Source organism: Xenia sp. Carnegie-2017, unplaced genomic scaffold (assembly GCF_021976095.1).
Source record: "Xenia sp. Carnegie-2017 unplaced genomic scaffold, XeniaSp_v1 HiC_scaffold_13, whole genome shotgun sequence".
Lineage (NCBI taxonomy): Eukaryota > Metazoa > Cnidaria > Anthozoa > Malacalcyonacea > Xeniidae > Xenia > Xenia sp. Carnegie-2017.
The window spans coordinates 6054855-6066211 of NW_025813436.1; the positions used below are offsets into that span (position 1 = coordinate 6054855).

Here is an 11357-nt window from a genome sequence, read left to right on the forward strand (position 1 = left end):
GACTTGTTCTCATTCTTCTTAAAATACGCGTTCATTTTCCACCTACCTGTTCGTCACCAAGATGGCGATCGACATTTGAGTGCGAAGTTGTTTACATGAAATATTTAGGCTGCTTCCGTCTTCCCTATCTTTAATTGTACTTATCTCTTTGGGTGAGAGTAAAGGGGAAAGAATAGATTTAATGCAGAATTATGTCGGACGAGCACAGCCTTAGTATTTCTGAAGAAGATGATGATGAAACAGTTGGAAACCTAGCAAAGGAGCGCCTAGTTGAGAAAGAAGGATATCTTTCAAAATGGACAAATTATATTCATGGATGGCAAGATAGATATGTCGTATTGCAGCATGGCAATATTGCATATTTCAAAAATAAAGCAGACAGAGAATTGGGCTGTAGAGGTTCGTTAAGTCTTGGCAAGGCTGTCATCGAGGTGCGTGAAGTATCATAACAATTCAACAACATTCAAAAGTGAATACTTGTACACGCTCGCTTGATTTAATTTTTATGTTTCCTTTTCTCATTATTGAATGTTCAACTTACTTATTTCATTCCTAATGTGTTTATTTTTTATTTGTACAATGTTGTTTCAAGGGAGGCGTTTCCGTCAATATTCTCAAACACTATTTCACTGACCTTTATTCTTTTTGTTTTCGACGAAGAGTGTTAAATTACTCTGTCAAAAAATACACAAACAATATTAACCTCAAGGCATCATAAAAATGTTGTCATTATATCCATCATGCTATATTGGGCATGTAGAATTCTTTAAAACAAAAGTATTTATTGAGCTTTGTATTTCCGTTTCAAAAAGGCAATTTTTATTAGAGTCTTTGATCATATGTACAATTAATTTCATTCTGTTTATCAATACAAGTCTTTGTAACATGCTATTGGCCAACATTTTTTATTTATGTTTACTTTGATAGATTCACAAATTTGATGAATGTCGTTTTGATGTCCGTGTCAATGATTCTGTATATTACCTGCGCACAGCAGAACCTGATGAACGCCAATCCTGGATCGATATGTTGGAAGCGTTTAAAGTATAAATCATTCATGTTTATCATTTATTAAACATTCTATTTCATACTCACACACGATTGGGAGCTGCTGCAGCTACATCACTTTCTAGATTTACAGCTAACACAGCTATTCTTGTTTTCATTACACAGATAAATAAAAATTTCCACTATAGAGTTCATGGATGGTGGATATGACAACATCCTCGTATTTTGCCAACCAAACCCCTCGAACATAAATGAGTGGCTAGCACATTTTAAGAGAGAGAACATTTTTAGTATTTCTATTTCTTTTTCGGAAGAAAAAAATGAATCTTTATTAATCTGTTATCATGATAACACTTGGAATGTCTTATTTCATTACAGGATTCTGGTTATGGATCAGAAACAAATCTTCGTAAGAATGCGTCCATGCTTTCATTATCTTCAGTGACAAGTTTAACTCTATCATCAACCTCATCATCGTCATTTAAGGTTGAAATACTTTTGGCTGTGAATTCACCTCATGAAATATATTTATGCTCATTTGTCATTTTTGTAGCAGAAAGGACATAGTTTACGAGAGAAGTTAATGGAAATGGAAACATTTCGTGATATTTTATGTCGTCAAGTTGATACCTTGCAGACATATTTTGACAGTTGTGCAGCCAGTGAGGGAGAAAGCTCAATTCATGATCATGCGGACCTTACCATGAACGATGACATGTTTGAAGATGCTCATTTAGGTACATAGCATTGATGATTTAGGGTGCTCAATATGGTGTGAAATATGCATTATCCTGATTATGTGGTACTGTAATTTTATTTGTTTTCCAATTTTCACAATGTAAATTTGTTTTAAGTTGTTTCATTGGATTCAATGTCATTAAAAATATGTGTTTTGATGCCAACTCCTTTAATGGATTACCAATAGTAGATCTGGCCATATACTCATGCACTACATGCTTTATGAAGAGTATATTTCATCTCTATTAATTAAGTCATCCTCTTACATCTAAGTATCTGAGTTTTGGATACCAGATTATTGCATAAGATTCTGAATTATTGGGAGGGATATTAACTTTTAAAAGCATATGTACTGAAAAAAAACAAAATTTCACACCCTGATCGACAACTTTTTTCCTTTTATGTAAGTGGATCATGATGCTGATGATGAAATGGATGAACTATCCTCAACACCAACTCCATCCAGTTTGATGAAAAAGCGCTCAATGTCTGTAGGCAGCTCAACTAAACCTCAAAATAGGTGTGCCATTGACTTCAAGGGAGAAGCGATTACATTTAAAGCAACTACAGCAGGAATACTGGCAACCATGTCACATTGCATTGATCTCTTGACCAAGAAAGAAGAACATTGGAAGCGAAAATATGAAAAGGTTTTTTAGTGAATGTTGTGTTTTTTGGCCAGTACTAAAAATCCTCAAAAGTAAATGCTTTTGTGTTCTTGATTAACTTTCATCTAACATCAACCAAATGATGGTTAGTGTAGATTTAAGTGAAGGTTGATTTACTACATTCATCTTTTTACAATGTAATATCACAATAAATTAGGCCTGTTGAAAACAAGCTTACAATGTAAGTTTTAAAGTTTTTCTCAAAAGTACTTGTGGTACAATTTAGGAGGTTGAAAAACGTAAAAGGATAGAGGAACATTACAAGAAAGCTTTAGTCAATGCTAAGAAGAAGTCATTTGTCAGTGGTCCAGATTTTGTTGTATGTATTGATGACTTATTCCTACTATATATATTACTTGTCTTTGTATGCTGAATTTTTTTGAGCTTTGTTATCGTTTCTGCAGGAAGGACCTCATATGATGTTAAATGAAGAGGAGTTCTACGATGCTGTTGAAACTGCCTTAGATAAACACGATGAAGAGGAGATGAGTGATGAGACTGTACTACTAATACCTTTATTTTTTTTCAATAATCTTTTATTAATCATGGTAACATTAATTAAAGATTAATTTTGTCCGTCCATTTGCAATCATTAGGATATTCATGGATGTGAAATGACAACACCTGCAGAATGCACGGATAAATTCCACCCACACTCAAATGAGGTGTGTTTTTATAGTTGATGTTACTGAACAAGGTTTAGTGCATACGGATTTACCATATCTTCAAATAACATATTTTTCTTATAAAAACTTTTTTTTTATTGGTTGGCTCTACTGATTTAAACGCCAACTGTTTTTGTAACCAATCAGTTACATAAAAAACAGCATGAAAATGATCACTCTTTAAGGTTGATGTTCAAGTGAGGGAAAGTTTGAAAGTAATCCAAGAAGATGTCGACGAAAATTGGACATTGGTATTTGAGGATGGAGAGATGCAGGTTCTTTGAAATAATCTTTATATCATAATGATTCATTTTATATCATGTTTTCGTAGATCATAATGTTATCTTTATTTTATCAGGTACATCGTCGTGACTACGAGGAAGGTGGAATCGTCCTAGATCCTCTCAAGGCTACCCATGTTGTACAGGTTTCTCTTGGATGTCTTACGCTTTCCTTTTTTCAATATTTGTTTTCATAATGATTTACTCATCGCTAATGTTATGTATAGGGAGTTACAGGTAGAGAAATGACATACTATTTCTTTGATAAAGACGTGAGAATGGATTGGGACAGTAAGTTATGTCTTGCAGTTTTCCTATTTTGTTCACGTTCATTATGTGCATGATATAATTACTGATGAACTCACTTCTTTTTTAATTAGTATTAATTTTCCAGGTCGGCAATCAGCACCTGTCGTGTTGTCAGGACGCCGAAAAATTGCCGACCTGTAATTGTTCAATTCAAATTAAGAGTGCGGAAAATTTTATTACAATTATTGTATGAAGATATGTTCTTATACACAGTAATATATATTCCAAGGAATTTGCTATAAAAATATTTTGCTATATCATCCTATCCGTATTCCCAACCAACGTTTTAGCGAAAATGACATGAAACAGACTTAACGAAAGAAGACAGGCGACAATAGTGGATATTGTGAATGTAGAATATTTAACACGATCCTATAACTGTGTTTCCATTTGTTGTTAGCAACCAAGAGCAGAATATATCACCCAACTTTTGACAATGTGTAAAAATCATGACATAACATTCATAGTCCTTATTAGAAGCTTACACATATACTGTTATTGACTACGAAACTGTTTTTGATTTCTCCATTTTGAGCAATTTTGTATGTAGCCTATTTAAGTCTATTTTATTTTTAAAAAGGTCGACCTAATACGTACTTTGCTAATTCAAAGGCCTGGTTTTCACGATTTAATTAGTTACTCGCTTTTTAGGGTATGATTTGATTTAATTTCTTCGATTTAACACCAATCTTTGATGTTTCTCTTTTTCAGCGACACTGGATGTTTGTAAAGTGATAGAGATATTTTCACCTAGCACAATGTTGTTCCACCAAGTCTACAAACGTGTGTGGCCTTCCTCACAAAGGGAAACTGTCTTCATGTCTCACCTTCGCGAAATCCCCTCATCGGATGTCACATTAGAACGTTTAGAAAATGAAGTTGGTAATCCTTGGCTATCCATTAACTATTCTATCGATCACCCAGCTGTCCCAGTAAGTTTAAGGCATTCTGTCAATTATGAATGGTAACCATTGCATTATATCGTTTTTTATATCCATTAGCATCATTTACGATATTCAGTCCTAAATCCTTTTCCTTTATGAAACATGGTATTTTGTATTTTCTTCGAGGTGAATAAATATGTTCGCGCAACTTGTAATGTTGCCTTCTTTTGTCAAACGATGATTTCTCCGAGGAGTGAAGGGGAAGAACTAACGAGGGATCATGTCTCTTGTAAAATTACCTATAGTTGCACAGGTATGCTGTAATCATTATCTTGTGATGTGTGTATATACCTAGATGATCTGGTTTTGTGATTGGTATCATTGGTTCCAAATATAATAAAGTAAAAATACTATTATAGAGATGATAAATCTCGCAATTGTTTTATTGATCCAACCCATTCGTACTTATGACATTCGATGCAATGTAGCTATAGCTCTCCTCTATGTCTTACGTACGTTTACTGATGTTATGGTCATCCTTATAGCAAAACAATGAATTTTACTTTTTTCTGTTTAGTTAATCCTGGTGGCTGGGCGCCACCTTCCGTTGTTCGCGCTGTTTCAAAACGAGAATGTCCCAAGTTTCTTCGCAAGATTGGCACGTTTTGCCAGACTGTTTTTAAGGAGAAAGATATCATGTTATAACGCATTTAACAAGATCCCTCGTCACGTCTTTTTCCTCGGTCATGATATGATTTATTCTTTCGCCTTTTGTGTCTTATGCCTATAAGATTTCTTTTGTTAGCTAGCAATCTTTGAAAAAGATCTAAAATAATTTTTCTAATGTAAAATTCAACGTCACGTTACCATTCTATGCGGTATTCATTTACAAATTATGTACACGAAGGCGATAATTTATTAGTTGAAGAAATTGCATTAAATATTATCTATCCAGTCAATGTTGTTATCACATATTTACACGCGGGTGAGGGAATTTTGCGTGGTTTCATGTTCGAGTCCATGTCGAGTCTGACATCTGGTATTCGCTCAAGCATTGACAAAAAGCGGTGATTTAATTTTTAAAATTATGTCAATCGTGCTAAATCCTTTTGTGAAATGGGCACAGGATCGCAATGCGGTTTATCTTACTGCTGAGCTGAGCAATGCAGTAGTGAACGTCTTAGACGTGCAGGAAAAAAGCTTAAATTTTGAAGGTATTAGGTAATTATTAATGCACGTTTTCTCGGAGTAGTTTATAGTTTTATTGCATATCTACCTTCCTTTGATTGTGATTTATGTTTTTTCAATTTTAGCTTGTGGTATTGGAGCCCAGGGGGAAAACATTTATTCTCTTGATCTTTCGTTTTATGAAGAGGTTGACCCAAAGGTATCATGACCACCAAACAGGGACTACTCACAAGTTACAAATCCTTGAGCAATGCATTGTACTTTTTTAATTTTTTGTTTGGTGTAGCTCACCAAATACAAAACAAATGACCGGTGTGTTACAATAGCATTGAAAAAGAAAGAAGGTATTGATATCTTATGAATACTATTATATTTTATGTTTATCAACACATAAAATGTTTATCTCTTCCCAGGAAAATACTGGGATAGATTACTTGTGGACAAGAAAAAACCTGGATGGTTAAAGATTGATTTTGATAGATGGCGTGGTGAAGATGAATCGGAGGAAGAGGAGATGATGAATGAGATTACAGTAAGATGTTCATCATATTTTTTGCCATTTATATTAACATAGACACATAAATTTACATTTGCCAATCAGAAAATATCAGTTGAACAGCGAAAGAAGGAGATGGAAAGTCAACTTGACAGTCATGTTAGAGAGGCAGAAGAAGAAGGTTAAAAGAAATCTACTTTATGTATATATTTTTTTGTGTCAATCAATTTCAAGTTGAAATCTTTACCCTCACTCTAGTGAAGCAATTTCTCATCAAAGGTTATTTATCAATCTACAACATCATCCAAGGCATTGCATTCTTTTATATCACATTTTATGTTGTGATTAAACTTTTCTATCGTGGCAAAGGTCAGGAAGGAACTATTTAATTAAATTACTTCTTGCTTAATTTTATTTCTTTGCTTAATATTTTTCTAGTTTTATGTTTTTGTCTAAAACTTATCAGTTTCAATCTATTAGATGCTGTTCCCACTATTTATGATTCTGTCAGTGATTTGTTGGCTACTTGTCAAATTGTCTCCTTTCTTGAGTTTATAAATGCGGCATTTAAACTTGTCCATACAGGTTTCTTTGCACCTTTATCTCAGGTACAATATAAATATGTACATGCTATATATTGATGATACTGTTATCACATATAAAGTACTAATATTTCAGAGTGTTGGTCGTTTTTTTGTGTTGTTCCTGGCCATAACTCCTCACGAAGAACTACAAAAATCTGTTTTGGTTGTTGTGCTATTTCTTACATGGTCACTTAGTGAGAATGTTAGGCAAGTCATTTTAGCTAGCTATGGAATGTGATATATTGAATTTTTTCATCTTCAATTTAGCTGTCATTTAATTCGATATTTTTAGATATCCTTTTTATTTCTTTCAAACCATTGGTTATTGTCCAAAGTGGTTACTTTGGTTGCGATATACAGCGTGGATCCCATTATATCCACTTGGTCTTATTATGGAAGGTATGCTTGTTGTTATGGCTTAGCTTGTGATGTTCTTGTTCATTCCTGTGTATGAAAAGTGGTTCTATTCTTTCAAGGAATTCTTATTTACCAAGCTGCAAACTTATTTGATGTGTCTAAACGTTGGTCACTGTCCTTGAAATTGGCTGGGAATATCATTATTCCCTTTTCATTTTTTTTAAGAATGTATATGATTTTCTTAGTGATAGGTATGTTTCGTGCATCTTTAGTTAACACACACCATAAATGCCTTTTAAGTCATTTGTTCATGTAGCTATAGCAGTTGAAATTAGGTATTTTTACTTGGTATTGGTGGAGAACCTATTATCTCTAAAATCAAAGCACTATAACTTGTTAATAATAAATACATTTTTTTAACTGCTTCATTGAATGATGATTGATATTATTATGTGAGTTTGCACTGGTGACTCTTGATGTCATAAACAAAAACCTTTCTCCTAGGTGGTATGTACCTTCTTAGACACATGTGGAGGTTAAGAGTAAAGAAATATGGTAGAGGTGCCAGAAGAAAATTAAAAAGTACAAAAAAAGATTAATGGTAATGTTAGAGGTTAGCAAGAAAAAATTAAAACTATAACATAGTTTCACAAACAAAATGTTCTCAATGAAGTACTGCTATTTTTGACTTAATTCTTAGTGCAGCTTACTAAACAATTCTCATAAAATAACAAAAAACATGTCATAATTGCTAATTTACTCTGTCCTATATTCAGGCTAACATCTAATGTTAAACTCAACATGCACTAAATGCACAAATAATTGTCTGTGTTCTCTTATTTATAAATGTACAATTGTTTTTCTTTTGATAAGGAGTGCATCTTTGTAGAACTTGAACACAGATTCTTGCCATGTAACATTTCACCATTTTTATCCCATAGCAGCAGATTAATGCAATATACACAGGCAGAAGTTTAATCTTGCACGCTGACAGATGTTGGACTAGCTAATTTACTAGGAACAGACTGTTTTCTATGAGGAATATTTTCAGGTTTAGGAATTGCAGCACCAAGATCTGCAAGAGGTCCTTTGTTGCTCGTTTTAGCCATTTGATAGTCACCTGAATCAAAGTACTTCACCTAGAAGAATTAAAATTGCTCTTGTTACAACAAGCACATAACATACGCACTCTACCTTGAGAGTCAGTGTATTGACCAATACAAGGGTCTAACGCGAGACTCAAGCCTAAATTTAAGCCATAAACGTGCACAATCACAATGAAGCAAACAAATGAATTTAAATAAAAATGCGTTTCGCAATATACTAAAATAATTAGCAATAACATGACAGACGGAGAATAATTTTAAAATATTTACCCCTCCACGATGTTGAAGCCTTGCTTGAGCAAAATTCTTCTTCAGTCCTCCAGGGTACTTAGCCTTCAATTTCTCATCTTCCGATGGCTAAACCGAAATTACATAAACAAACTGAAGATGATTATACCGAGTATTAAAAATAAAACAACCGTCGATAATGAATCTCCAAATTAAAATCCCTTTCATACCTGCTTGGGTTTTTCTTCAACAGAGCTTTTCACTTCTGGATTTTTAGCATCAGCCATGTTTGTTTTCAGACAGATAGACGATGACTGAGACTAATAATTGTATAATTTTAAATACTTATTTTAAACCTGATCGAGTTCACTTTTTCCCACTTTTTTACAAGAAGACAGTTTGCGCATGTCTTGAATTTGCATGTTCACAGTTCACGACTTCTGAATTTTAACCAATGAAGATCTGTGGTTTGTTATTATTAGCCAATAAGAATGAATGTTAGAAACTTGAAATAGTTGCGAAACTCTTGAAATAATTGTCACACGTTATCTTATCATGTGACTAAGACTGGAATGTCAATTGTCAAATTTTTACTATAAATTCACCTTGAAATTCATTTTTGGGTAAAATTACTTTGTAAACGAACTATGAAAAGTAAACTATAAAATACTGGTTGACTTATAATGGCAGCACTACGCCGCTGTTGGATCTTCTTTTTGAAGTTTCATCTTATGTTGTCAATTAGTGATGCCATAAACAGAAAGGTTAGTTCCATTGATGTATTTTAATATCCGTGGTGAATGGATCATGAAAACTTGAGCGTTGATTAACCATTTGTAAAACGATTTTTTCTTATCATCAGTTATCAATCCAAGAATTCAAATGTCCACCATCAAATTGTAGTCAAGAGACAAGTCTGGTTTGGGTGAAAGCTAAAGCAGATGACAATACCACCATTCATTATTTGTGGACAACCTATCCAGTTCCTACGATTGTTGTGGCATATACAACAACACATCGTGATGTTAAATTGCATTTGAATTGGGAAAAAATGGTTAATACAAGCACTCGAGATTCATCATTACGCTTTGAGCCACCTGTGAAATATTCTTTTGGTTTCTCCATCCCAATAATATATGAATATAATGATGTTCATGACAAGGCTGTAATACAAGGTAACAAGCATGTGGTGAAGCATGCATTTGCCAAGAGCACAAAGTGGAAAGTGAAAAGAGATGATTCAAAAGGAAAAGTAAAATTCACAACTGCAAATAATTCTATCATATTAGTGGTAAGTTGCCAGTAAATTACCCAAACTTGAGAGTTTGTAAACTGTGCACCTAAGATTGAACATTTTCGAGCTTAAAGTTTTCTCAAAATTGTACACTTGACATCATGGGTGCGCAATATGTACCATCAGCAGTGGATTCATAGTTTGGCAAAATTGATTATTATTTGAATTTAAAAAATCCATAGTAATGCCATTGGTTATGTATTTCTAAAGAATATGCCAATCAGTAGGCTTTTGTAATCTTGCTTAACACTAGATATGCGGATATATAACATGTTCTATAGATGATCATTGTGATTCTTGTTTATTATGTGTTGTATTTCAGTGAATCTACACAATATTTCTGAACTATGTACTTCTTTAACTTCCAGAATTTTGTTTAAGTTTGTAGCTTCAACATCACCAGGTCGTGAGAAAAAGCTTCCTTGTGAAAAATATACAGCAGATAGTTGCAGATTCTCTCTTACAATGGACCATGTGAAAGTAGCGACAAACAATACAAGGTTTGCTGTTGAGATAAACTACATTTATGAGGGAGATAAAAAGCCTGACATGGCAAAAAAGAGGCTTTTTGATGATGAATATTCACCAGGAGTGTTTGAGATTGTGTATGGCAAAGTCTCTAGTGTGAATGGTACAGCTTATGCACAATGGAAACCAATTGCATACACCAATCCTGAGCTAGGACGCAAGGTTCAAACAAAGGCAATAGCTTCAAGTTTCAAGATTGTCAAAAGATCATGGAATATTGGTGATGCTTTGATTGGCAGTCATCAAGTGTATGGTGTTAATTTGTCATTTGGTGTAACCAAAGATGGTTTTTACCAAAAGAATCATTATCTAACATGGTTTGTTGTGATATGTTTTTCATAGACATGTGATATCATGGTTAGAAAATTTCATTTAAGAAATGAAAGATGTTTACTGTGTTTGCACTGGCTTCTGCAAACTGAGGAGGCCTTTGGGAGAACTTGAGAGCAGATCAGTGCAAGCCCGAGACCAAAGGTTGCTCATGCTCGAACATTCTCACAAATTGATTGTTTTAATTGATTTGATTGATTGATCTCAGATGTGTTTTGCACAGGCTAATGCAAACTCAGCTCTAGACCAATCAGCACACACATTTCATTCTGTTTATTTTATAACTTAAGTTGTGTGGGAAAATTTCATTTGGTTGACTTTATGTATATTTTTTACAAAGGAGTGGTATAGTCGGTTATGGTAAGCCAGCTACTGAGACAATGTCATTTCTTGTTATCCTGATCATATCCATTGGTCTTGGTCTACCTATAGCCATCATTGTCTTTGGAGGAACGTATTTGCAAATAAGGAAAAGATGCTGTAAATCAAATCGTGGTATATCTTATGCACAAATTAACTGATCTGACAATAATTCATTGTACTTTTGAAAATTTTGCAATAAAGCAGTTTTTATATGAGACAATGCATGAATTTCATTCAATATATTTGTTGTGGCATCAAATATGATTTGAAATATGTTCTCCATTACATTATTGAACCATGAAATTTTGTGAAATTCAAATGTAGCCATAA

General features: G+C 33.6%; 4 protein-coding genes across 5 annotated transcripts; 3 read left to right on the forward strand and 1 right to left on the reverse strand.

Annotated features, from left to right (window-relative positions):
• Positions 1-29: 29 nt before the first annotated feature.
• Positions 30-5512, forward strand: LOC124433560 (ceramide transfer protein-like). Of its 2 annotated transcripts, none has more exons than XM_046983346.1 (14): positions 30-431; positions 928-1044; positions 1387-1494; positions 1562-1745; positions 2155-2396; positions 2641-2733; positions 2819-2914; positions 3011-3079; positions 3265-3354; positions 3438-3506; positions 3588-3651; positions 4381-4601; positions 4740-4866; positions 5131-5512. In XM_046983346.1, the coding sequence occupies exons 1-14, from the start codon at positions 192-194 to the stop codon at positions 5256-5258; spliced, it is 1848 nt and encodes a 615-aa protein (XP_046839302.1). In that variant the 5' UTR covers positions 30-191; the 3' UTR covers positions 5259-5512. The 2 variants fall into 2 exon arrangements, with proteins under 2 accessions (XP_046839302.1, XP_046839303.1); XM_046983347.1 differs by having other exon boundaries at positions 1565-1745.
• A 47-nt stretch (positions 5513-5559) lies between these two features.
• On the forward strand, positions 5560-7837 carry LOC124433562 (very-long-chain (3R)-3-hydroxyacyl-CoA dehydratase 3-like). Its single transcript, XM_046983350.1, has 11 exons — positions 5560-5767; positions 5867-5940; positions 6028-6085; positions 6155-6273; positions 6343-6418; positions 6496-6606; positions 6718-6845; positions 6916-7028; positions 7114-7220; positions 7298-7429; positions 7683-7837. Exons 1-11 carry the CDS (start codon positions 5641-5643, stop codon positions 7775-7777), a joined length of 1140 nt encoding a protein of 379 aa, XP_046839306.1. The 5' UTR covers positions 5560-5640; the 3' UTR covers positions 7778-7837.
• Positions 7774-8911, reverse strand: LOC124433568 (alpha-endosulfine-like). The gene is made up of 3 exons (XM_046983356.1): positions 8743-8911; positions 8555-8641; positions 7774-8317 (listed from the first exon to the last, which is right to left on the reverse strand). Exons 1-3 carry the CDS (start codon positions 8797-8799, stop codon positions 8153-8155), a joined length of 309 nt encoding a protein of 102 aa, XP_046839312.1. The 5' UTR covers positions 8800-8911; the 3' UTR covers positions 7774-8152.
• Positions 8912-9072: 161 nt separating this feature from the next.
• LOC124447620 (glycosylated lysosomal membrane protein B-like) lies at positions 9073-11242 on the forward strand. The gene is made up of 4 exons (XM_046998586.1): positions 9073-9276; positions 9375-9803; positions 10188-10651; positions 11005-11242. The coding sequence occupies exons 1-4, from the start codon at positions 9196-9198 to the stop codon at positions 11183-11185; spliced, it is 1155 nt and encodes a 384-aa protein (XP_046854542.1). The 5' UTR covers positions 9073-9195; the 3' UTR covers positions 11186-11242.
• Positions 11243-11357: the final 115 nt, after the last annotated feature.